Source organism: Meriones unguiculatus, chromosome 3 (assembly GCF_030254825.1).
Source record: "Meriones unguiculatus strain TT.TT164.6M chromosome 3, Bangor_MerUng_6.1, whole genome shotgun sequence".
NCBI lineage: Eukaryota > Metazoa > Chordata > Mammalia > Rodentia > Muridae > Meriones > Meriones unguiculatus.
The window spans coordinates 103,542,002-103,569,116 of NC_083351.1; the positions used below are offsets into that span (position 1 = coordinate 103,542,002).

General features: G+C 45.5%; 1 protein-coding gene across 1 annotated transcript; it reads left to right on the forward strand.

Annotated features, from left to right (window-relative positions):
* The first annotated feature begins 1,633 nt into the window (after window positions 1-1,633).
* Otulinl (OTU deubiquitinase with linear linkage specificity like) lies at window positions 1,634-26,876 on the forward strand. Its single transcript, XM_021640448.2, has 8 exons — window positions 1,634-2,179; window positions 18,389-18,548; window positions 18,634-18,665; window positions 19,830-19,921; window positions 21,518-21,667; window positions 23,657-23,785; window positions 24,766-25,035; window positions 25,971-26,876. The coding sequence occupies exons 1-8, from the start codon at window positions 1,822-1,824 to the stop codon at window positions 26,142-26,144; spliced, it is 1,365 nt and encodes a 454-aa protein (XP_021496123.2). The 5' UTR covers window positions 1,634-1,821; the 3' UTR covers window positions 26,145-26,876.
* Window positions 26,877-27,115: the final 239 nt, after the last annotated feature.

Below are 27,115 nucleotides of genomic sequence, written 5' to 3' on the forward strand. Positions count from 1 at the left end.
ACAGTAGAGTCTGTAGCCTCGGCATGCGCATTCCCAAATACCCAAGTTCTGAGCTGAGTACTATGGATTCTTGACTAGTGTTCTGTCCTACAAACAGTGCATGAGCTCTTTTGTAAAAACCGAAAGCATCCAGTCTCACTGTTGTTAAGGCATGGTAAATTGCACAAGAGTAGATCAGAAAGCCACTCAGCCATCTCTACGCTTTAATTCATGTTAATGTAATTGCTTATATGAGGAGCATCGTTCCAAAGGGGTTTCCCACATTCAATTCCCATGAAAAAGAGAACCCCCACAAAACAGTCCTATGGGCTCCATTTTACAGTTGGGGAAACTGAGGCACAAAACATGTTAATTTATGAAGTCCATGCAGCTGATGCCCAGTCAAGCCTGGTGGTCTGGCTCATGTCTTTCAAGTACTGCCCTAAAAGGCTGCTCGCTCAGCTTGGGGAACAGAAGGGAACTTTAGAGACACAACCATGAAATCTTAAATGTGGACCAACTGAAGGGATTTTAGGCCAGTCTAAACAACAGTGTTCATAAATACTTTGTGGGAGGAGGGGAGGAAGACTGGTGGCTAATTTGTTTTGTAGTTAAGAGACTCCAGTAAATTTTATCATACCACAAGAAATTAGAGTCGGTTCTTTCAGTTTCTAGATCAGACAATTTGTTCTGGTCACTGCTCATAACCTTGTTTAGGGTAAACAGGCCCAACAGTCTTCACTCATTAATTTTGTGTGAGCAGTGTGCCCCTATACACGCAAGGATGGTTTATGGCCATAGAAAACTACCCCCTCAACGTTAAATGGCTGAGTTGGACAAGAGATATTTAAACACGCAGCGAGCTTGGGAGCATTTTACGGCCTTCTGTGAATCTTGTGCTGGAAAATGTTTGAGCGACCTCGGTCAGACCTTGGTCTGAATTCTGTGCTAGCACAGAGAACCGGGGTCACACTACCCATCTCCCAGGCAAGTGCGGCGATTAGTGAAGCACACCAACGGGCAAAATGAGCATGTGGAGCGCATGTCAGGTGCCAGCTCTCCTAATTGCCTGGCATCGAGTCATGGGCTCGTGGTCTGACAGGGATTTCAGAGGCATGATTAAAGACCTACGACACTCTGATCCTTTGTTCTGAGGCCCAGAAAGGCTTGCAATGTTTCAAAATTTGCTGACGTTGTCCTGAGGCTGTTAACTCACATGAAATTCCAGGCTGTTTCCACATCTTTCTTTAGTTATGGAGCTTGTTTTTCCAGAGGCTGACAGAATATTCCGTATGCTAGTCTGTTTGTATCTAGAATCTGTCTAAACTCGAGAAAAAGGAAGTACTCGTCGGATTTTAATTTTCTTCCTTTTTCTTTTGGCGGAAAAAAAAAAAAAAAAAAAAAAAAAAAAAAAAAGGAGTCCACTAAATTAGGAAATTAGGAACGAATGGATCTTGTGGGGTTTTTTTGGTTTTATTTTGTTTTTGTTTTTTCTTGTTAGGTCATTTACTTTTCCGGTTAGCTGTTTGCTTTTTTTTTTTTTTCTTTTAACTTTTAATAAATTATTTTATGGAACCACTTTCTGTCAAGAAGGCACTTGTCCCGTCTCTAAATAGTTCCAAGCGCGCGTTAGCCGGTTCCGCTGACCCACGGAGAAAGACGAGGAAGCCTGCCCCACTTAGTGGAACACGCCCCGGGGCGCAGCTGCTTCTGGATTCCACTCTCTCGCTCTCTGGCGCTCACAGAGCGGGTTTATTCCGTGGTGAACAGGGAATCGAGGCACCGCAGTGTCCTGGGCCGGTGAGGGGCATCGGCCCGTCGGTGCAGAACTTCCAGCAGGTGATGCCCCGGGGTGTGCCGGGAGGAGCAGCTCCGGGGACAGGGCCGACGCCACCGCAGGGCTTGGCTGGGCTCCCGAGCTCTCCACCGCCCGGCGCCCACCACTCGGACCACGCAAGGCGGAGGCCCCGCCCCCAGAGCCCGTCCCAGCTTCTGAGTGGCTGCTCCGCGTGTCTGTTTGCTGGGGGGCGGGATCACGGACGGCTGTCACCGCTGCAGAGCTCCGGACTGCGGCTGCCGGGAAGCGACTGGTCGCGGGGCTTTAGCCAGGAGGAGGGTGCGCGCGGGTGGAGGCGCGCAGCTCGCATGGAGGCGCCGAGGAGCGCGCCGCGGGAGCGGGAGCACGCTCCGACCACAGCAGGTGGGCGCCGGGATGGGCACGGTCTCCGAAGGGTGTGGTGGAGGCGAGGGAGGGCGAAGGGGACCCTGGGTGCACGATGCGCGTGGCGGTGCGTGGGTTGCATCTGAGCCTCCGGGAACCAGAGAGAGGCGGGTTTGTCCGCGAGGACCCGGGCGCGTGGACCTGCTCCTCGGGGAGAACTAACTTTGTTGTCAACTAGGCTGCGGGGGTTCACGCTTGCAGAGGATGTGGCCCACACATTTTCAGTAACCAGACTTGTAAACCGCAGAGAACACTCTTGACTTTAAAAAAAAAAAAAAAAAAGACACATCAAAGGAACAGTATGGCAGTAGATCGTTCTTGCAGCTCTGGCCCCTGCGCCACTGGGTAGCTGTGATCTCTTCCTGATCCAAAGACATTAGAGGTGAAAGGTGTTTTTCCTTCCCATCCCTCGGCTGTGTCCGGATCTAGTTGTCACTACCAGGGGAAATGGGAACCTCTTGGTTTTGATGGCCACGCAGCGACCCTGTAAGTCTCTATCTACCGCACCGGGGGTGTGACCTCGCAGTGAATCTGAGCAGTATGTGTTCTTGCTTTGGATGCATTTATGGGGTTGTTGGACACCAGGAATGGGTCTTTATTGCGCTTCTCAGTCCCAGCAGGAGCTTCTAACTGCCAGCAACATGTTGAGTGTCATGGAAACCACCTTGTTCTAGGAGTCAGGATGTGTGGTCTGGACGTCAGTCCACGCTAGAGTGTCTGGATAGGAGTTAACTATTTCAAGACACTCAGCCGTTCCTGAGGTGAGTGTGCCGGACAAGTTAACACCTAAGGCTTCTCCTAGCCCAGCAGTCTGCAATTGACTTACCTTCAGTCTCAGAAGCTTAGAGAATGAGCTCATTTTTTTTTAACCTTTATGTACCTCAGGTTATTATAGAATTATCCAAATATTTCCTGTGGGTGTATCCAGTTGAACTTTTTTTTTCTTTTTTTTCTTTTTCTTTTTCTTTTTTTTTCCTTTTTTCCCTTCTCCTGCCTTAGTTTGGCAGAGAAAAGAAAGCTGGAACAGAGGTGAGGACACAGCTGGAAAGAGCTGGTTTGTGAGACTGCAAAATGCCTACTTTGGCTTAGCATAACCACCAATAATTTTTTTTCTTTCTCTCCACCAAGTCTAAGGTGTGTCTGTGCCATGGGCCAGGGAGAGAGTCCTTTTATTTGTTTCAGTCTGTGGAGTCTCCAGTAGGTTTGCAGAAGGTGAGATTCAAGGATCGAATTGTGGAAAATGTTTCCCTTCAAAAATATAGTTTCTGAGGGCTTGGGAGCATAGATGACTATCGTTCCTGGTTCTGTTTGCTAGAACAAACAAGCAAGCAAGGAACAACAAAACCCCCAGACACAGTGGTTTTAAAGTCACTTGCTCAAGCTGAGATGGAGATGGCATTTAGTCTGCCTCTTAACTATTTGCTAAAAGAGAGACATAGATTCACCTTTAAGACAAAAAGTAACCTTTGACAGAAACCAAAGAGACAACAGAAGAGAACCTACAGAACTGTTAGGGATGGAAAGGTGGTTGGGGGCAGTCTTTTTTAAACTATTGTTAAAAGTGTTTCAGGACACACATATGTGTGCAGTGTTACTGGAAAGGCGCTGTTAGAATATTGAACAAGGATGAAGCATCTTGAAGGTCATTTCACCCAGTGCTCCAAAGCCCAGAGAAGGCACCATCACCTGCAAGGAGGATAAGATAGTGCTGTGAAATAAGCTCCCCTTCCTGCATCTTTGGCAGACATCTGTGATTAAGGATGACGTGTGTTTTCCCTACATCCACCTCCAGCTCTGCTGCTTCATGGTCTTTAACTGTTGGAGAGGTTGAGGTGCTGCAGTGGTATTGTCTACTACTGTCGCCAAGTGTACTGGCAATGTGCACATTCTCAGCCATGTTCCCAAGAGCCACTCAGCTCCTTGATGGACCTTTGGGGTTGGGATTGAGAGACAGAATGCTCAGTATGTAACAGAGGAATCCCCTGAACCGGGTCTCGACTTCTAAGTTCAATCGAAGCAGCTTTGCTCTTTGTTATTTGTTTTATGTTGCTGTTGTGGATAAGATTTTTGTCTAAGCAAAGTGTTCTAAGGTTAAACCGAAATTTAACGACTAGTATTTTCTTAGTATTCCTTGTGCCTTGGAGCACATATTATGTGTAAAGCTGTTCTGATACTCATGGCCAACGGTAAACTTCGTAATGCTCAGTGTTGCTGTTATTGCTACCGGCCTTGCCTTCTATTATGAAGTTGCTTATTATTTATCCCTAGGATACAAAACCACGTTAAACATGAACTCGTCCAGCCGAGATCCCCACCTCATACCCAGACTATTCTTAACAATTAAAAGCTGCATTCCAAACATCCGGGGTCCCCTTATGCGAAGCCCTTCACCAGCCACTGGCTGTGTGTGAAGCAGGTGTTGCACGCCCACTCTAGGCACCCTGTTTCCATGGATGATCACAGGTCATCTCTAGGCAGGTAGGTGAGTTCAGGTGGTGAGCATGACTGTGTTCATGGAGAGAGGCAAACTGGAACAGTTACCAACCAAGCGAGGAGTGATGGCCCTGGGGTGCATGCACCTTATGTCCGCAGGGACTCCAGAGGATGGGTGCTTATTCTCCAGGGAGCTGCTTGGTGATAGGGTGCTCGGGCAGCTCATAACTATCCTGAGGATAATAAGTAGCGGGAGGTGTTCCAAATCCTGGTTCTAACAGAAAGGGAAGTATTTTCCTTCTTTGAAAAAAGAGTGGTTTAAAGACTTAGGGGGAGAAAAACCCCACTGCATTGCACACTCGTACACACACATACATACATACACACACACACAAGAGAGAGAGAGAGAGAGAGAGAGAGAGAGAGAGAGAGAGAGATGTTTTTTAAGCCTAATGACCTATAGTTGACATATTTTGTTATTTGTTTGCCCCTGCTTTCATACTTCACTTATTTCTATGGTATGATTAGCCAATGGCATGTATCTTAAAAGTCTATTTCTTATCCATAGATATCTTTGACTGGGGTAGTTATTAATGGGAAAACATCCTTTTGGGTTACCTGATGGACTTTGGCTCACCAGGGAGAACTTCTCTGGCTCGCAGGCAGGGTGAGCACACTGATGGGCTTGTCCAGAGCATGGCTTGTCTCTTCTCAGCAGTGGTGAGTGCTTCTGTTCTCTAAGTGCTAAGCAGGGAGACACTGGAAACAGAGGCAAAAGTCATGTGTGATTCTGCCAGCCATCATTCCATGACACCTGTAGAGTGTGTAGAGGGTGTGCAGTCCCAGCTAGCTCCAGGAGGCAAACAAACGCTGGCCAGGACATACTCTTAACCCGTCACCTGCTGGGTCCTCTTCTGAAACAGTCCTGGCATCTACCTCAGCAGTTGTGAGCGAGGGCCTCTTCAGCACACTGAACCTGTGCTCAGGGAGAAGGCTGCGCTGCCATTCGTCAACACTGTGTTGACTGAGGTGGCTGACAGGCTGGGTATGTAAGGAAAAGAGACTGGAAAACACTTGTTTTTTTTCTTCCGAGCTTCCCATGGCTGTATGGTTCTTTCTGTGTGGCTGTTGAAAGCCACTAACTCTCAGGAGTTATTAGGCTAGTGTATTCACCCGGAGGTTCTCCTTTCTTCTCTGTCCATATGACTCATCCAAGGAATGTACAATTACTTAGATCATCTGTGTTCAACAAGTGAGGTTATACCTGGCCTGGTGATGTATGCCTTTGATCCCAGCACTAGGGCGTGAGAGGCAGGTGGATTTCTGTGAGTTCAAGACCAGCCTGGTCTACATAGTGAGTTCTAAGCTAGCCAGCATTACACACTGACACCCTGTTTCAAAAAGAACTGAGGTTGTGTGTCCATGTATTTGATTGCAATTAACTTCATACAAGACTGATGTTTCTTCATAACAAATCAGCAGGGAAGTTTTTGTGTATGTTCTTGTTTTTCTAGCATCCTTTTGCTCTAGACATACTCTATTCAAAAAACAACTTTTCTGTTTAATCAGGAAGAACAGACAGGTGGCATCATGTTTAACTTTAAAAGATGGAAAAAGTTTATGTTTATATTTAAGAGGTGAAGGAACACCATCTGTCATCACTGTTGCCAGGATTCCTAGGAAATAAAAATCCCAGGAAGTACAGAACATAAAATATTATGGCTGATGCATTTCTAAATTATGAATTTCATAGTAAACCTTTTGTTGTTATCGTAACCCAGGACCACAGCATTTTCTCTAGAAAGCCCTCCCCAGATAAGTCAGAAGGGGGGTACCATGGAAAGTCAAGGGCTGAGGCAGCTGGGAGAAAACTCAGTTGATGAGTGTTGCCATGCAAGCAGCAGGTCCTGAAGCTGGGTTCCCAGCATCCGAATTAAAAAGCCAGGAGCAGTGCTGTGTGTCTGTAAGCTAAAGAGGCAGAGATGAAAAGATCCCTGGGGCTTGCTGGCTGAGTCCCTGAGCTTGATTAAGGAAGGCACCTGATGTCAACCTATGGCCTACACACACACACACACACACACATACACACACACACACACACACGGGAGTGGGGGGGCTTTCTACCTTCCCCTGTCCCATCACTGTAGAGGTGAGCTCCTTACCCTCTGTGGAGGTAGGACAACCTTCTTGGATACAAGCCAGCTTCTGAATGGCATGGAACTGTGGGTGGCCATTCACCTGGTGGTAGAAGCTCACTAGGCTTGCTGTCTAGGCCAGTGCTAGAGTGCTGCCCATAGCTTGTAGTCTCCCCAGTTTAAGAGAAGTGAACCAAATCCTTTCTTGCCTGGCACTGAGAGAATCTTTTTCCTCCGTCTTAGGGTAACACCTGGTAAATCCAAAGAATATCTTTATGATGTGTGACAAGAAGGTTTCAGTTTGCCTTCAGGCGTGTAGAGTTACAGGAAAGCAGTGCCCCTGAGTCAGCCATTTGGATGGGTTGAATTCCAAAGTGAGCAGAATGTCTGATGGGAAAGAGGAAGTGGAGGAGATGGTGAGCCAATGCTGAATGCAGTCAGCCACCAGCTCCGTAAGAAGTGTGGAGTGAAGTGCAGATAGCACCAGTGGCAGCTCGGTGTCCTTTGGCTTGGTGTTACTGTAGATGCCAATGTAGGTGAAGAGTTAGTGGGATGCTCACCTTGAAATGGAAATACAATGAAAGGACTTAATAATACAGATACCGAGTCCCTTAGTCTTGTACCTGAGTCTGTCCTGGAGCTCAGAACAGGAATCCCTTCCCTAAGAATGAAGGTAAACATCATTTCAGCTGATGTCAGCTAACGTCATCAGTTATCCATTGTATAGTCTCCTATTTTGTGTTTTAAATATTTGTTCAACTTAAGTTTGGGCACTTTGGTGATCTCCACAATAGCTGACTGTTGCCTGCCTCATCCTGCTCTTCATGCTTTCACATTCTAGTGTCTTATACCAGACATACCTCACTGACCGCAGTTCCTCTTCTCTCCCCCACCCCCAACTCCACAATTAGTTCTTCTTTCCCTCTTTCTCCTCTCCATGTGCATGAGGCTCTTTACCAGAACTAATGGGTTCAGGACACCTGGTCATCAGATCTGCAGAACCAAGCTCACCCCTTCATGGTCGCTGCTCTGCAGACACTTGTCAAGATTGGGTGGGTCTTCTCTCCATGCCCAGAACATCCAAGCTGTGGTGCTAGCTTTGCATAATGTTTCGAGTTTAGGTGAAGGTCAGTTAGATCCCAGCTACTTAAAATGTGTGCTAATGTCTTTCCCTCTAGCACAATACACAGACATGCTGAAAGGAAAGAGGTCTCTGGAAGAGGGGAGGTGGTGGGTGACAGGCTGGCCCCCTGACATTTCTTTACTGGGGAGGAAACTGAGGTCCAAGGCACTTGGCTTCTTCGGGCCAGACTCCCAGTTCCCTCCTCATTCCACTACATTAAAACCTTCCTGCTGGGTGACCACTTCACGTTCTCACTTCCAGCTTCTGATTTATGTGGGACATATAATTAAGGGAATAGAAACATACTGGTAGCTCAGGCTTCTCGAATGCACAGTCAGAGCTGGAGGGGACCACGTAGCTAGGCTTAGGTACATTGGAGTGCCAGAACTATACCAAATGAATGAATAGACTTTTTTTCTTTGTTGGAACTCAGAGGCAGCTCCCCTGGGCTGGGATGGGTTCCATGGTGCCTGGAGTCCAGGGCCTTTTCTTTTTGGTTTGTTTCTGGTTTGTATCTGTTCTTTCCATGATGTTTCTACACTGAATGTGGCTTCCACGCCCATAGTCACTTTTTGGAGCATCAGTCATCACAGGTACCTTCCATGTGTCAGAGAGGAAGGAGGGTGAGGAATCGACCACTCTTGATAAGCCCTTTCTGGTATTTCTCTCTCTCTCTCTCTCTCTCTCTCTCTCTCTCTCTCTCTCTCTCTCTCTCCAGGGCTTCATGTATTTCTGGCTAATGTTGGTTTCTTCATGTGACTTAAGATGGCCTTGAACTCCTGATCCTCCTGCCTCAGACTCTCAAATGCTGGGATTGCAGGTGCTCTCCACTATGCCTGGCTGATGCCTCTGTTTGAAAGTTGGGCATTCTATTACATGCAGAGTCCACTCAGTACAGCTGTACCAGTGTCCAGAGAGGACAGAATGAGCCTTTCCTCCAAGAATGGGCCCAGCCAAGGTTCAGTGTTCTGTGTCTGTCAGCAAGAGCAAACAGACTCAGGGCAAGCTGGTATCTGTGCCATGGAGACCAAAGTACTGGATCCTGAGCTCACAGTTGCACTGGCTCATTCAGCCAACATTTATTAACTATCTCCTTTGGGCCTGTGGTGTGAAGAGAACATGGGAATATAGTTCTCAAGATGTTCACAGTGGAGGGATAAAGGCCACCAAACACAAACACATCTGTAAACTGACAAGTGCTGGAAAGAAACGCCATGTGCCCTGCAGAAGCAAGTGGGTTTACTCTGCCCGGGGTTGGAAATGGGCCAGATGAGTGACATTTGAGTTGAGAGCTGGAGGGAAGTGTGACCTAGGCCGTGGAAGGGTGTTCCGACTGACGGAAGAACACAAATGGAGTAGGGGTATGGGCGTGCTATGGGGCATCAAAGGCTATGCAGGAGAGGGGGAGCCAGGGTGGACTGAGGGGAACCCTGGGTGACCAGCCAGCCTCACATGCTTGGAACTCAGGTAAGTCTCAGCTATGACACTTTCAGCTCTAAGACTAGGAGAATCCCAGGAAAGTTGGGGTTAGTTGGCTCTTGCCAAGGGGCCCCACAAACAGTGGTTCATCTTCCCCCATTACTATTTCAGAAAAAGTTCCTTTTCAGATAGCAGTAGCTTCTTCCAAAAAGAACAATCTACTTGTAAGCTGACTGAGCCCCTCACATGGCCAAAGGGAAGGAGCATAAGACAGAAGAACATTCTGGAGCTGGCTCTCTCAGTGCTATTTTTCTTTGTCTGGATTTATTTCTCCTCACGGTAGCTTTGGCATTTAACTGGTATCTGGTATATTTGAGGGGACATAAATGGCCAGGGTTGGAGGAAGCCCTTTGTGCCCTGTTTTCCAACACTGTCAGTACATTGAAATCACTTGGAATTGTCAAGTGAAGGGTGGGTACAGCCCAGTAAATCAGCCCCAGGGGAAGCCAGCATGACTCTCCCAGGACAGTGGCCTGAGACACTAGCATCCATGCAGGCCTCCAGTCATCCTGAAAAGACACAGATTCGGCTTCACGGAGGCCTAAGAGCCTGTTTCTAAGGAGCCCTGAGGTGGTGCTGACATGCTGTTCTGTAGAGAGTATGCCAATGCTCTACCAGGTTTGGTAGATTTGCCTTGGAAGCCTTAGGCTTCTTTCTAGAGATCAGGAACATGGGCATATAACGTAGATGAGTCCACAGGTGAAGAAAAGGTGGAGGCGGAAGACGTGAGCAGTGGGTGCTCTGTTCGTAGCCCATCAACAGGATCACATAGAGTCCCACCTGGGACAGATCTTGACTTCTCAGTGAGTTGTAGGGTCTGGTTGGGTGTTCCAGGATGACGCTTACCTGTCACACTGACTGGCACATGGATTCTTGGTTACTGAACCTGTTCCTGGAGCCTCCGGTTAGGAATGTTCCATAATGGACACAGGCTTCTTTTCCTTTCCCATTCCTTGTTTATGGGTCCTTCTTTCTCACTCAGCGGCTGTCAGGATGCAGATATCCCCTACCAATCAGACAAGCTATAGAAAGAGTTGCAGAACAGAACAGATGATACATTTATCAAAAAATTTTTATGTCAACCAATACTATCTGTAGACTAAAGAGCAGATTTGGGGAAGGAAAGCCATTTAGGACTAATAGCTAGTCTAAACAGTACCCAGTGATTCACTGGGAAGATTGCCACTATCAGAGCATAACTTCAGTAGCCATACTCAGAAATGATTGCATTAGAACATAACAGTCTAGTATTGAGGCCTGAGAGTGGAGCTGCACAGGCCAGTCATCTGAGACCTAACGGGATAATGGTGGGCTCGCTGGCTCTACAGGCACAGAACCCACCTGCATGATGCAGATAACCCAACCCATCTACTGACTGGAGAGCTGGGCACCAGTGATGGAGAGCAAGGAAGGTATTGGTTCAGCTCCAGGGCAGGTAGAATCCATGTGTCTGGGTTGTGTGGCTAGATGGGATTTCTCACCATTGCTTAGCTGGACTTACTTCCTAAATGCCAGTCACTCCTCTTAGAAAGAGAGTAGGCCTAAACCCCCTTTCTATAGGCTGTTTAGTTCTGCAGAGAGGAGGGACAGAGCTGAAGAACCTGCGAAAATCTGGATTACTCACCATCAGGAAGCAGTAAACCAACAGAGAGAAGTTGGTGACAGCAAAGCAGAGACATGAGCTCAGTCGGATGGTTTGTTGTCTCTGTTTTTTGTTTATTTTTCAGCATGAAAAATTCACAGGCCCCTATAAAATAAAATAAAAAAAATTAAAAGATTCATCATTAGCTTTAGAGGAGTTTGCAGTCTAGAAGACAACACCATCATAGGTGCACAGAACAGGCCTGCCATATGTATAGAAAAGGCCAGGAGGGTGAACAGAACAGACCCGCAGCATGGACAGGACAAACCTACAGTGTGCATGGAGCAAGCCTGCAGCTCAGACAGGGCCTTGAGGATGCTCCGAGGCCTGCAAGCCTGCCTCTACCTAAGATGCTGGCTGGATTCAGGACTTGGCGATGCAGCAGAATTCTAACCCTTTGGTCTGCTCTTCTGTGGAAGATGGGGAAAGTTATACCATGAAAGAGGAGTTAGACTCACTCTTCATGACTCCAAGTAATACCATTGCAGGCTGTGGTCACTGATCTGATTCTGCGTCAGGCCTGCTAGGGCCTTTCCTTAAGACATCAGCATGTTGACTAAGAACCCATGGGCCAGCTGCACTGTTGCACTGGCCTTCCTCAGTTTCCTTGCCTTGCTAGCTCCTCCATCCTTTGACCCTAGGTCAAACTCACAGCCCAGGGAAGCCTTCCCCAGCCTGACCTCTGTCCTATGCTAGGCTACCTTTCCTGCCCCCTGAGGTTGCCTCAGTGGACTCCATCTGTCTGAGGTCCCCCTGGGCCCTTCTGTCAGTGCAGTCCAGCTGTTAGGACACTGACTTATCTGCAGGAGTAGCTCAGTCTGTGTTAATAGACTGAGGGCAGACTTGTCAATAGGGAAATGATGAGAAAGGAGAAGTCAACACCTATAAAAGGAAGGGTGTTCCCAGCTCCCAGGTAGCCCAGCCCTGGTTATGTGATGGTGCTGGCGGGAGTGTAGCAGACACTTTGCTGAGCTTTACACCATAGGTGCACAGAACAGGCCTGTCATATGTATAGAAAAGGCCAGGTTCATGGTGGATAGTGCTGTTTCATTTAATTTTGATCCAGCCTTGCTTCATCACCACATGCTAATAGTTAGGTCATGGTTTAGGACAGTGGCTCTCAGCCTTCCTAATACTGCTGCCCTTTAATACAGTTCCCAAACCATAACATTATTTTCATTGCTTCTTCATAACTGTAATTTTTCTACTGTTATGAACAATTGTGTAAATATCTGAAATACAGGACATCTGATATGTGACCCCACATGAGAGGTTTGTTTGAACCCCAACCCCCAAGGAGTTGTGACTCACACAGGTTGAGGTTCATCCAGGATATATGATTTCTTCAAAGTCTAAGAATCTAAGAAATGTAAGAATGAAGCTAAGACTATTTCACTTCCCCTATTTCACAATCAGATGTCTTTCCCAGACCGAGCCGCTTGGCTGGATAAAGTGGTCCTGGACTTCTACAACTTCACAGAAAAGCAACAACTACTTGCTTTCTGATGTTGGCTTGTCTATACCTACAGCTTTTTTGTTTTTATCACTTGTGGGCTGCCAAAACCCTACCACAATTAGAAAATTAAACGTATCTTTAAGATCACAGGTCATTCTTGATAGACCTGTAAGATAAACCAGGTAAAACGAGACAGCTCTGACTTAGTTCTTTAAAGAACATACATAGTCCTTCCTGTGTCAGGCAGGAAACAATTTCCAGGTGCATTCTGGGTACTTTCGGGGCAACGGAGTCCCAGGGTGTGAGAAGCTGAGGAGACTGTGCTACCAGCTTGAGTAGGTTGCATGTTTTACTGCTCCTGACTTTCAAGATAAAAGCCTTCCACTTAGTTGTCTTCCTTGGAGATAATGAAATGGCCTTGCAGTGGCTGGCTTTATTGCATCTCTAGGGGGAAGGACTGGTCTTTTTCTAATTGAGCAGAATTAACATCTGCAATGCAAAGTGAAAAACCTCTCCACCTCACCCTGTGGATGAGTGACTAACCCTGCTCTCTCCCAACCATACGCAACTCGTTGAGAATACTGCTTGTGAATTTAAGTGCCGTGTTATAACACACCACATTTTTTTTTAAACAGGAAGATATTTACCCTGATCTGTTTCACTGCTTCCTGTGCTAACTCAAACATTAAAATTAAATTGCCCTTCCCATCCTTCTAGCTCAAATTGAACGTCTTCTTCCTGGCCTACATGTACTACCACTGCTCAAGAGGTCATGGGGCTGGATGCAGATGAGGTGTTGGTGTGTGTTTGGAGAGAAAGAGCTCTCTGGTAGTGACACTGTCAAGTGAAAAGATTGGCAAGACTGGGAGAGGGCTGAGGGCATAGCTCATTGGTGGAATGTGTCTGGTTAGCGTGCCTGAAACATGGGTTCAAGTCCTAGCACTGGAAAAGACCTTTGGAGAGGAAATAGTTGAGATGGAAGATTGTGGTAGCTCATGGGGAGGTAGAAGCAACGAATTTTCTAGAACAGCTCTGGTAGTTTTGAGATGAGCCAGAATCACTGAAGAACTTCCCTGGGAGTCAGGTCACCAACTTGCACAAGGCTGCTGAGCTGCATCTGCTATCTGTATCCTCACTCAGTTTCTGGATTTTCAGTGTCTTTTAGTTTTGTTTTTAGAACATAGTGTTCTCCGCCCCCTTTGGGGTTTCCTGTTTTAATGTTTGAATTACCTCAGCTTTGATATGTTGTAGAGAACAGAAAAAAAGAATATAAGAATTTTAACACACACAAATACACACACACACACACACAAACCCACACACACACACAAAACAGAAAACCCAAACCCAGTGCCTTCTTATACTTCCAACCAGTGGTCTTGCTTGTCATGGAATGGATGGGACCACAGACTGGGCTGTAGGTCCTCGAGGAGCCTAATGCCTGTTTCTTCTGATTGTTTGGGGCACACTTTAATCCTGTTGGTCAGGTAATACATAAGACATAGTTACATATTAAAAAAAGAAAAGAAAAGGAAGAAATGCATTGTGCAGCCCAAGGGTTCAGTACAAAAGCATGAAAGGGAATTTTGCTTTTTTTTTTTTTTTTCTTTTGACAGGCATGGAAGAGAATCAAATCCCCAGTTCCCAGCAAGGACTTTCTTTTCAGCCTCCTCTCACATCCTACACTTCCCAGAGCTGTCTTTGACGAGCTTGGGCTGCCCACCTCCCTTTGTTCTTCCAGTGTGTGGGATGACTGTGTCTGTGGAGGCAGAGAATTCTCTGTCTCGTTCTCTGTTTTCCTGAGTCCCACTCATGCCCAGGCAGGAACCTTTCTGGGACAGGGAATGGAGGTTGGTGATTGCAGAATTGCTGGGAAGGAAGGCCCTCTGATACAACTTCTTCTTCCTTCTGTTCCTCCTTCTTCTCCTTTTCCTCTTCCTCTTTTCCTTCTCTTCCCCCTTCTTTCTCTCCTCTCCCTCCTCCTCCTTTTATTCACCATAGGGTTTCTTTGTATAACCCTGGATGTCCTGGAACTCATTCTGTATATCAGGCTGGTCTTGAACTCATAGCTCTGCCTGTCTCTGCCTCCCCAGTGATCAGATTAAAGGCATGAGTCACCACTGTCCAGGACCTATGAAATATGTTATGTCCAACGTGTTACCTTCTCTCAGTTGGAGAAATGATATTTGACTCAGTAGTAGTTCATCAAAAATTATCCTCATGCTGATTTGCAGTGTCTTGTGGTGGTATATTTGTTTGCCCTAGATCTAGATGTGTGTGCATGAATGTGTGTGTGTGTGTGTGTGTGTGTGTGTGTGTGTGTGTGTGTGTGAAGTAGGATGTCAGGTGTCTTCCTCTGTTGATCATTGCTTTATTTACTTACTTACTTACTTAGATATACGGCCTTTCTCTGAGTCTGAAGCTCACAGCTTCGCTAGGCTGGCTAGGAAGTAAGCTACCAGTATCTGCCAGGCTTTGCCAATGCTGGTGTTACAGGCCCGTGTGACCATGCCCAGCTTTTATGTGGGTCCTAGGAAATAAAAAACAAGTTTTCATTCTTGCATAGCAAATCTTCTTATCTGCTGAGCCATCTCTGTTGCTCTAAGAAAAAGTTTAATTTTTTTTTCTTTTAGTCGTAATTCTAGTTACTATCAGTGCTGATGTGAAAATCCATTCAGCTTCATGATTCACTGATAGGGCAGCCAAGTGCTCAGGTAGGTGGCTTCCAGAACATGGCCACTGCCTTTGAAAATCAGCTCTACCATTTATTGGGCAGCTCCCATTAGGTGGCTGCCTAATCTTTTCCTAACAGTTCTCTAATCTACAAAGCAAAGATTATAGCAACCACAGTGAAAATAGCTGCTAGTGTCCGTTGTATGCTTAGTGAGAAAGACACTGTGGCTAGCTCTTCTCTGACATTTCCTTTAAGCCCCACAGCAGTTCTGTGCCTCTGTGTTGTGAAGCTAAAACAGGCAAGCATGTATTAAGCACTTGCTATGTACTGGGACCTGCTATATACTATCTTCTTTGCTAGATTTAGAGATAAAAGTGTGTATGGGGGGAAGGGGGTTCTTGTGAGGACTCTGGGATCCTCTGTGGCACTGTGGGATTCACAGGCAAGAATGATGAAATCCATGTGCAACACTCATAGCTACTTTGTTGCAATGGAACAGGCAATTCTTCTACCAGGTTTTGGTGTCTTTTGACTTAGGAACCCTGCCCTACTAACATTACCAGAGAACAGCATGTGCAGACCCTGACATGTACAGCTATGTCTGTCTCATACATGAACACATGTCATCCTGCAGAGTTCCATCCTACCCACCTCTGGATGACACCCTTCTAGCCACACTAGAACTGTGGTTACGCTTCTTCACCCTTCTTGGCTTGAGTTACTGAATACAAAAATGTGGGCAAATAGGATATGATGTCAGCTGAAAGATGAATGTAAATACATATATATGTATGTATATTTGTATATATAAATATATAAAAATGTGTAGACAAATATATAAACATATTTTTGTATATATATATGTGTCCATATGTACTTATATATGTGTATTTATATATGTCTATATTTACATACATATATCTCAGCCATAAAGAATGGATCCATGTTATTTGTAGGGAAATGAATGAAATCTGAGATCATCATGCTATGTTAAATTAGCCAGAAGCAAAAAAGTATTGTGTGTTTTCTCACAAATGTAAAAAGTTACAAAAAAAACAAAAGAAGATGATCTGGGTGAATGGGGGAGGAGAGGGGAGGACAGGAGAAGATGGATACTGTCAGAGCACAAACATGTGTGGAGCTGTCATGGCAAGCCAGCAACATGACTAGTGGGCACCCCGAGTCGAGGGAGACCAGGAAGGGGTGCATGCCTGTGGTCCAGATTGTTTCACGGTAAGGTGCTAGTAACACCTGCCTTCTGGGTGGACTCATTTTGAGCATAAGGGCAGAAGGCTGGGGCAGGATCGGGAGAGAACGAGACAGGAAAGAGGAAGAGATGTGGGGAGGAGGAGGCAGGTAGCGGGAAGGCAGCCCGAGACAGAGAAAGGTATGACCAAACACAGGAAAACAGTTACCTTCAGCGGGTTTTAGGGAAAGGCCTTTTCCTGAGGAGAGAAGCCCCAGGGGATGGGTGTTACCTCAAATGAATGCTACACAGCAGATGGCACCTGACAGGAGAGGAGTGTCGAGGGCAGTGGCTGGAAGCCTTCTGCTGGTCCCTAACATACACGTGGGCACCAGACTGTGAATAGCTTCATGTCCTGTAAAAAAGGCCCCTCCCTGAAGAGAAATGTGATTGGCCTGTGCATATTGAAAAACTATTCTCTGGGTTAGTTCAGAAGCACACCCTGAAGCTAGCAATTCTCCGAAGGGTAGAGTTCTCTCAGAGCGGGTGTCTCTGTGTGTGTGTGTGTGTGTGTGTGTACGTGTGTGCATGCACATGAGCTCACTGACCTATTCTGAAGCCTGCACTTGTCAGAACTGAGTGTGTAAATCCTTTGATCTAGCATCTTATATTTAATTATCCATAAAGGCAAACTGCCAGGACTCCTAAGGGGATGTTGGTGATGAATGTGGGATGCTTGTCAATGCAGTTTGTAGAGGAAGAATGCAGAGCTGCTCAGATGCTCAGAAGGCAATGTGCGCAGGACCAGCTGCGCTGAAGAACTGGGCAGTCGTTACGAAGAGCACCGTCAGGGCTGAGAAGCACGCTCAAGACACTGGCTTCAGCCCCCAATGTTGGCAGAAAAGGAGACAACCTACAAGTCATGTGCACTGTTACACTTTTCTACGAAAATCTTTATAGCTACCGTAGAAGTTATGTATTCATAGACAATCCTATTCTGTGATTTTGACAAGTTACTAAAAATAATTGTGTGTGTCAGAATTATCAGTCGAGAAAAACATCTAAGCTAGTAAAAGTGGAAAACCTAAAATTTAACATCTACAGTAGTTACACAGGATAGCTTTCTATTAAAAAGCCTTTTTAGGGTTTTCAAATTGTTAAGATTTATTTTTATTATGTGTGTGTGTGTGTCTGTCTATGTGAGCAAATAGCATGGTGAGCAGGTGTCTACAGAGGCCAGCCTATCAGATTCCTTGGAGCTGAAGTTTTAAGTGGTTGTGCACCATCCAACTTGAGTGCTGAGGACCAAACTCACATCCCTTGGAAGAGCAGCAAGTGCTCTTAATCACTGAGCCATCTCTCCACTCTCATATTTTAATTGTTTTTTTTAATTTACGTGTATGCATGAATATGTTCCATGTATGTACACGTGTCAGAAGAGAGTGTTAGATCTTCTGAAACTAGAGGTTCAGGGGTCCCCGGAACCAGGCTCCTCTGGAAGAGCACTGTGGCCTTGACCACCCAGCCCCAGCTTTGTGTCTTTAAATAAATAGTTTTGCTAAATTTCTGGGAAATAGTTTGAGCAGCCAAATAACTGCTCTAGCTAGATGGACATTTTAAAAATGTTCTTTTAAGTAATGGGAAGTATATTTTAAAGTTTGCTAGTAGCATTTTTTCCTTATTTGTTAGCAAATTCTTTCTTTATTGGGAATATAAATACACATGAAATATCCAGATGACCAAATATGCTGAAATCATGCTTAATGAGAGTTTTACTGCAGTTGGTCACTGGAATTTTACTCAATGATCTGCTGCGGAGGAAATTATTTCAACACAGATCCCAAGAGGTTTGGCCACCGTTCAGAAGTCATCTTCCTCATTTGTACTTCTGTTCATCACATGCTCTGGCAAAGTGTGACCAGGAATCTCAGGCACATATACGTACATACACAAAAATGTGTCTAAGTCAATGACAGATGCTTTGGGGCAAAATTATCCAATGTCATATGTCCCTTAGGGCAGCCATTTAACTATGATTTGCATGTCTGTTTGTTTTGTAGGAAGTGACCAGGTTCACTCCTGGATACTAGTTATGAGCCAGGTCGTTAGTACTGCCTGGAGAGTAGCGAGGGCCTCTGTGATGACGACGTTGTCCCTCCTGTCAGCCATCCTCTGCTACTTCAGAAGTCTGCATTTATATCTGGGGCACCAGCTGAAATGGTGGGTCATCTTGTCACCTTTCCTTTTCAAAAACACCCTTGCCACACCAAAAGATTCAAATATAATTGTTTCCTTTTCTTTTCAGGTGGATTGGATATCTACAGAGAAAATTCAAAAGTAAATACTTCGTGCATATGTTTTCTTATTCTTTTTTTTAACCTAACTTTATTTTTTATATTTATTTAGCTTACATCCCAGTTATAACCCCCTTTCTCATCTCTTCCCGGCCCCACCCTGCCTCCCCCCTCCCCGCCCATTCTTCCGCCCTATTTCTCAGAAGTAGGGAGTCCTCCTTCCCTACCATCTAACCCTGGCCTATCAAGTCTCACTAGGACTGCTTGCATCCTCTTCCTCTGTGGCCTGGCAATGCTTCCCCCCACCACCAGGGGGAGTGATCCAAGATTGGGCAGCAGAGTCCAAGCCAGAGACAGCCCCTGCTCCTTTTACTAGGGACACACATGAAGACTGGGCTGCCTATCAGCTATATCGGACCAGGGAGTCTAGGTCCTCTTCATGCATGGTCCTTGGTTGGTGCATCAGTCTCTGCAGGCCCACATGGGCCCAGATTTGTTAGCTCTGTTGGTCTCCTTGTAGAGATGCTGTCTGCTTTGGGTCCTTCTATTCCCCCAGTTTTTTTATGACTCCCTGTGCTCTGCACAAAGTTTGGCTGTAAGACTTAGCATCTGCTTCAACCCCTTCCTGGGCATATACCCAAAAGATGTGTCACCATATAACAAGGACATTGCTCAACTATGTTTATAGCACCTTTATTTGTAATAGCCAAAATCTGGAAACAACCTAGATGCCCCTCAAAGAAAGAATGGATTAAAAAAAAAAAAGTACATTTACACAATAGAATACTACTCAACTATTAAAAACAAGGGAATCATGAAATTTGCAGGCAAATGAATGGAACTAGAAAAGATCATCCTGAGTGAGATATTCCAGACCCGGAAAGACACACATGGTATATACTCATTCATAAGCATATATTAGCCATACAGTACAGGATAACCATACTACAATCCACAGACCTAAAGAAGCTAAGTAACAAGGAGGGCCCTAAGGAGGATGCTCAATTCTCATTCAGAAGGGCAAATAGAATAGACATCAGAAGTGGCTGAAGAGAGGAACAAGATGGGAGACTACCATAGATGTCTTATGAAAGACTCCACCCAGGAGGGATTGAAGCTGATGTTTTCTTATTCTTAAGGCCAGAGAAGGGTAATGAAAGAAGAGGGATGGGAAAATTAACTGTCTTTTATTTTTTGTTTTGCCCAGGAAACCTCAGTGTGGAGGCAGAAGTAGATTTACTCAGTTATTGTGCAAGAGAGTGGAAAGGAGAAACACCGCGAGCGAAACTCATGAGGAAGGTTTGTCTGCCTATGGGGGCTAAGGAAAGCAGGCAGTGTCCATCAGAATCATGGTAGTTAGTTCTGCTTTACCAAACCCATAGGCCAGCCTGCGCCAAACGTGGTGTAAGTCAAGGCTGCAGCCTAAGTCCAAAGCTGAGTAACTGCTGGATATTGGCTTTAGACCTTGATCGGGTTTGCTTTTCTGTTGCTGTGGTAAAACACCCTGATGAAAAGCAGCTTTGAGAAGGAAAGGGTTTATTTGGCTCACACTTCCCTGTCACGGGCCATCCTTGAGGGAAGCCAGGGCAGGATCTGAAGCAGAAACCATGGAGGAACACTTCTTAATGGCTTTGCTCTCAGGATCTGGCCCGAGCTTACCTGCCTAGGGGTGGTGCCGCTCACGGTGGGTTCAGCCCTTCCACATCAATCCTTCATCAATACTGTTGATTACAGACATGGCCACAAGCCAGTCTGATATGGCCAGGCCCTCCAGTAAGTCTCCCCCATTCCAGGTGACTCTGGGCTGTTGAATCAAGCAGAGAGATGATTCAACCAGGACAGCCTGGACCTCAGAGTTTCTCACTCTGAGGCTAGAAGTCAGTTAGGCCTGTACCCTGAGAAAACATGAGTCGGACTGAACTGTCCTTAGCTCTCTGCCTCTTCCACTTCTGCATGTGCTGTGGAGACCCTTCATTGGAGGGATTAGACACCATGGCATAAATACTCTGAGGAGCTTTAGAGTTCCATTGAACTGGTCTCGGTAAGTACCCCAATAGTGCTGCCCACTCCAGTCTCAGGCAAAAGACAGGAGGTGGAGGCCCAAAGTTCTTTTGGTGTGGTCTTAAAGTATATGGTTTTTCACTGCAGTTGAGTTGTGTTTATCACCAACCCTAAATAACCTGTCTTGGTCTTCCAAGATTAGCCAGCTAAATAAAACAGCATGAGGACCCCATACATACCAGAGTCCCTGTAGAGTCGTATGCATAGGGTGGCTCAAGGAGAAAAATCTGATGTCATGAGCTCAAGAGAATTCTTCTCTGGCTTCCAGAAGTGCACTGGCTTGTGTGAGCTGTAAACACACACACACACACATCACATCACATCACATCGCATCACATGCATAAAATAGTGGTAGTGATGATGGTAGTAATAAAACTTAAAAACAAAATAGGGTCTGGAGACATGGCTCAGCACTTACGAACACTAGCAGTTAGTGCATAGGACCTGAGTTCCATCCCAGTACCTATGTCAAGAAGCTTACAACTAACTGTCTGTAACTCCAGCGCCAGGATATCCAATACCATCTTTAGGTCTCTGTGCATGCGCAGGCACACACATAGACACATACACCATCTAAAAATAAATCTTCCAAAAAAAATTTAAAACAAAGAGCTAAAAATAAAATAAAATTCCATGCCCGGTCATCATTTATCACTACTCCACTTACTTGCGTTATTTGGGAACCATACATAGCCCATTGGAGACCCACTCTTTCAGTGTGCTCGCTAGGGCCTTACTTCCGGTGTGAACACCGAAGCTCAGCGTCCTCTGAGCGCACTGCCACAAGCATCCACTGCAGTGGAGTTCATTTGAACTACCCTTTCGTGCTGACAGGCCTATGAGGAGCTCTTCTGGAGGCACCATATTAAATGTGTCCGGACAGTGAAGAGAGACAACTATGACGCTCTCAGGTCTGTGTTGTTCCAGATCTTCAGCCAAGGTCTGTCTTTTCCATCATGGATGAAAGAAAAAGACATCGTTAAGGTACGAGTCCTCACTGGGAACACAGTCAGTGGGGGCTCCCTGTCCTGTCTAGGTAGCTTTGTGCTGAGGGTTCCCATCCTGAAGGCGCTTTGAAGGTCATTTAGCTAGTTCCTTCTCACCGTCTCTTTGACGAGGAGCCGTCTCAGCATTTGCTGGTGTTCCCAGTTTTGTTTGTCTTTAATGCTCTCAGCTTTTCTCGAGAGGTATCAGTCCTTCGTAAGTAAGGTAGTCGGATAACGTGAGCCTTTTTACTATAACACAAATGGTTATTAACAAATGCATACAGCGGGTACTTCCACTCCAAAGGTTTTTGGATTCTAATAGGTATATTTTGTTTCTTATTATTTATTTAGGTGTGTGTGTGACGTGGGGGAAGGGGCACATGCCATCGTGCATGTGGAAGTCAGAAGACAGTTCTGTGGAGCTGGTTCTCTCCTTTCACCTCTGCATGGGTTCCAGGGACTGAACTCGGGTCCTTGGGTTTGCACAACAAACACCATCACCCACTCAGCCATCTTGCCTGCCCTCATTTGCTTTTAATGAATAGATGCTGAGTATCTCTTCATGTGCCTATTTGCCATCTATAGCATCCTGGAAAACTGTATACTTAAATCTCTTGTCCATTTTTATTGGATTGTTATTTTCTTTCTTTTCTTGTTTTTGTTTGTTTGTTTGTTTGTTTTTTGTTTTTGTGAGAGGGTTTCTCTGTGTAGCCATGCCTATCCTGGACTCTCTCTGTAGACCAGGCTGGCCTTGAACTCACAGAGAGCCACCTGCCTCTGCCTCCTCTGCTGGGATTAGAGGTGTGCACCACACTCCCAGCTGAGTTATGGTTCTCTTATTGTTTTGAAAATCCTTTATATATAGTTAATACAAGGGCTTTATTAGATACGTGACTTGCAGATGCTTTCTCCTAGCCTATGGCTTGTTTTATTATTTTTTTAATAGTTTATGGCAGCATATTTTCTTATCTATCTTATGTGTATTGGTGTTTTGCCTGCATGTATGTCGATGCACCATGCAGTGCTTGAGGAAGCCAGAAAAGAGCAATGGGCCCTCTGGAACTGGAGTTACAGGCAGTTGTGAGCCACTGTGTGGCAGCTGGGATCTGAACCTAGGTCCTCTGGAAGAACAGGGCCCTTAACTGTTGAAACATCTCTCCAGCCCAACCATACGTTCTTGATTAACAACTTGAATTAATTGTTTTGAATGCAGTATGCCCAATTTAGTATGGCAGAGCAGGGAATATGAAGTATATGTATACATGACCTCAGTTTGTTTGTTTGTTTTTTTCTTCTTCTTGATGTCTTTTGTTTAAACTTGTCTTCAGCAGTTTCGTTTCTTAGAAAATGTTTGTCAAATATATGCAGTGTGCTAACCCTGCTAGTTAACTAGGATAAAGAATGAGACGCAAAACCTGGGCTGAGCCCCTGAATTTGTGGAATGAGGTCCTGACTGCCAGCAGTCTAATCTTTGCATCTTCCAGAATTTAATGTGGAGCTCTGTGGAGTGAGTGGCATTGCTGTTCATTTATTACTGTTCATTTATATTCATTTGTAGCCTCATTAGCCTACAGGGCAAGAAAGGAGGAAGTACTGGCTAAGCCCATTTTCAGCTGCTGAGGGACAGCCAGGTTTGGGAGCCAGCTGCCCCGTTGTGTAGCCTACCTGTTGCTTGGTGTGCCCTGCTTTTCTAACAACATTTCGTTATAGACAGTTTCTAAAGGGTTACGTCAGGGCTTATGGTATTTTATCCAAAAAGATTGCTTCTTTGGACATAATCCCAGGGTTAGGTGTTTGTCTAGAATATATGCTAAAAATCACTTAATCCACAAATCTAAAGCAGAGACGACTGCGTGCTTTTTATTTAACTGGCTGTAGTCTTTCCGAGGGTTGCTGCGTGAGATAAGATTGTGTGCTGTGGCATTCCAAATCGTGCGAGCTAAGCCTTGAGACACTAATCGTTGTCGGCATCTACTTCCTTTTCAAGCTTCCTGAAAAACTGCTCTTTTCTCAAGGCTGTAACTGGCTCCAGCAGTACAGTTTCGGACCTGAGAAGTATACAGGTCCCAATGTGTTTGGAAAGTTACGGAAATGTGTGGAGTTACTGAAATCGCAGGTGAGCATTTAGGGATGAAAGCACCCATCTCAGATGCATCCATCTCTCTGTCATGTGGGTAGGGAAATGAAACTGAGTGGAGAAGGCTTCCCCTGGAGGAGGCTTGCTCTTTCTCCTATCAAGTACTAGAGTACTGTTCTGTGTGATGGCTTTGCCAATTGTGGGGTAGGAGCTTCAGTGGCTGCACTGGAAACCTGACACATGAGAGAACTTTGTTTCCAAAATGGCACAATGTCCAGGCCTCAGAAATGTGCTGCTGCAAGCATCCTGCCCACGTGGTGGTGACGGCACAGGTGCAATAAGTTCGCTACCAAGCTCTGCCTGGCTTTCAATCATGAACAGTCTTGGGGTGATGGCAGTGCACTATCCTTATCTCTTGCCGGCCATCTCATCTGGAGGAAATGTCTTTCTGAGTCATAGCTTTCTTCTCCCTGAAGAACTGTGACTGGTGTGTAACCTGCACAGTTATCATGAGGGTATGAGTTACTCCACATAAGTGTGTTGCAGAGCGCTGGTTACACACCTCTCTTGCACTGTTCTTTTTTTTTTCCCTAAAAAATTTATCTCTCTGTAAATACAAATTTCAACATCAACAAACAATAGTCCAGTAGAAAAATACCAGCCATTAACATTGATAACTCTTCTTAGTTTAATAAATAGAACTTTGGCATTCAAATTTCTAGCTGTAAACCCTATTCAAAAAACAAAAACAAAAACAAAAACAACTTCTTTCAAAAGAAGGAGGTAAAAACAAAATGTCAGAAGGCATAAGCCAGCCAGTCTTTACTGGTGTAGCCTTTGTGTGACCCAGCAGCCACAAGCAGCTTTAGAGAACTGACATGTTTGGTAGTTTACCAAGTAGTGGTATGTTTTGAGGAAAGTAATTTTATCTTGTTTATTACAAAAAATTTAGGCATTTGTGTGTTAGGTTTGTACAGTCGCATGTACCCTTCACACTCACGCCGTCCCTGTGCTTGCAGTGGGCGGAGTTCAGTGGGATGAGAGATTACCACAAGAGAGGCAGCATGTGCAACAGGCTCTTCTCCGACGCCATCTTGGAGTATAAACTGTATGAAGCGTTGAAGTTCATCATGCTTTACCAGGTCACGGAAGCGTACGAGCAAATGAAGGCAAACAAGACCATCCCCAGCCTTTTCAGACTCCTGTTTTCCAGGGAGTCGTCAGCAGATCCTTTGAGCTTCATGATGAACCACCTGAATTCCATAGGTGATGCAAGCGGATTGGAGCAGGTGAGTGGGGCTCCCAGTGTGTGGGCCAAGGATGACTGAGGAAAACTCAAACCCTTGTGCCTCTGGGGCTTATGTTTCGAGTGATGGAACCAACTGCACAGAGGTAGCTGGCTCAGACTGCCAGCCCCATGGGTGTGAAAGAAGAACAAGCCTCATTTCTGGGTGCCAGTCCTGTAAGTCCGAGGACCCTTGGGCCAGAGTCCTGGTTCATAGTGCCTTGTGACCACGTGGAGACAGGGCCAGTCAGAAAGCCAGATCACTGAAGGAAGGCATTAGGTTACTCTGTCACAGACAAAAGTTAGTAAGGACATTAAGATCACAGGATGACAAAGGTCTTCTGTCTATTGCTGTTTTCGGTCCAAAAGGAGTGGTGAATCAGATGATAGCTTTACTAAAAGGTCAAATTGGATGGAAAGAAATTCAATTCTTAATAGCGAACACTCTCCCCTCTCCTTCCCTCCCCCTTCTGCCCATCTTCACCCTTCTCTTCCTCTCTTCTTCCGTTCCCTCCCCTCCTTTTCTTTTCCTTACCTTTCTTCTTCTTTTCCTCATCTTCACCTAACTTCTCCTCTTCCCCTCCATTCTCTTTACTCCCCTGAGATAAGTCTTACTCTGTAGCCCAGACTGGTGTGGAACTCACTATGTTCCTAGACTGGCCTCCAGCTCCTGCTATTTTCTTGCTCCAGCCTCCCAAGTGCTGTGACTGTAGTCAGCTTGAACATCCCTCTCTGTTCCTCATCAGTTTCTTCTGGCTTCTTCTCATTCTCATGGTCCCACATTCATTTCCACACTGTGGTCCCTTGTCCCTAAGCCATGCTCCCTTGCTCTGTGGGTGAGTCTGTCACAAAGCAGGTCACCCCATAAACTGTACCAAGCCGGAATGTGGTGGGAGCATAGAAATACATGTCTATGACCTTGCTTTCTTTTATCTCCAGATTGACATGTTCATACTCGGGTACTCCCTTCAAGTAAAGATAAAAGTGTTCCGGCTCTTCAAGTTTAACTCCAAAGACTTTGCAGTCTGCTACCCGGAGGAGCCTCTCAGGGAGTGGCCAGAGATCTCCCTGCTGACCGAGAATGACCGCCAGTACCACATTCCTGTCTTCTAAGTCTGCCGCAGACTGAACAACATCGGCTCTTCTCAGTGACAGTGGTCATGCTTGCAAGGAAAGTGTCTCTGAAAAACCCATGGTACTGTTTCAGCCAAGGAGGACGCCATGACCTACAGGAACACCAGATAGAGAGAGCCAGCATGGGTCACCTTTCTTTTTCAGTGGTTCCCTCCAGAGCAGCACGCATTTGTTTTGATGGTTGACTTTGTGCATAGAGATCTGCTGGCTTGGTTCTTTAAGACAGAGAAACTTAATATGGAAAAAACAAAAAAACAAAAAAAACAAAACTGGAAGGTAAATGGCTAACCGGAGCAGCAGGAATTTTTTTTTTATCTCTGACCTTCATGTTCTTTAATAAGAATTTCTCTGTTTATTTGGAACAATCATAAATAAACAGGGCCAAGTTTTGTAAGCATTATCCTCCTGGGAGTCTTTGTTGTTTATTAATTATTTAGAAGCACCTAATTAAGGTTAAAATATTGTGTGTGTTTATGTATATGTGTGTTTATATACACTCAAATGTATGTATTCATTTATGCACCTACATCACAAACAACCACCGGTTTGTAATCTTGTACAATTTCTTTATCTCTCTCTTTCTCTCTCTCTCTCTCTCTCTCTCTCTCTCTCTCTCTCTCTCTCTCCCTCTCTCTCTCGGTGCTGTTGAATCTGGCCAGCTTAAATCAGTTTATTTAAATAAAAGGAGATAAATTCTATGGATTTGGACAACTGTACAATTTTTGAGCTGTCACAGAAACATCAAGCATTGGTTTATTTAGCCTGTATTTACACATCCATTTAATAAGTAGAATCTTGGTATTGGCTGAGTAACATCCCAGATACAGAGGGGTCTGTGTCTTCATCCCAGCATCCCGGAAGACTTTGGCTAAATGGCACAAAAAAGAATACAAGTGCAAGTAGGACTGATGGCTTTGTCCTCTGAACCTGAAGGGAGTCCGTCCATCTGG

Coding starts and splice junctions, on each gene's coding strand:
- Otulinl (XM_021640448.2), top strand. CDS start 1,822: ATGCCCCGGGGTGTGCCGGGAGGAGCAGCTCCGGGGACAGGGCCGACG. Junction 18,666..19,829: donor TCTACAGAGAAAATTCAAAA/GTAAATACTTCG, acceptor TGTTTTGCCCAG/GAAACCTCAGTGTGGAGGCA. Junction 21,668..23,656: donor AAGAAAAAGACATCGTTAAG/GTACGAGTCCTC, acceptor TTCCTTTTCAAG/CTTCCTGAAAAACTGCTCTT.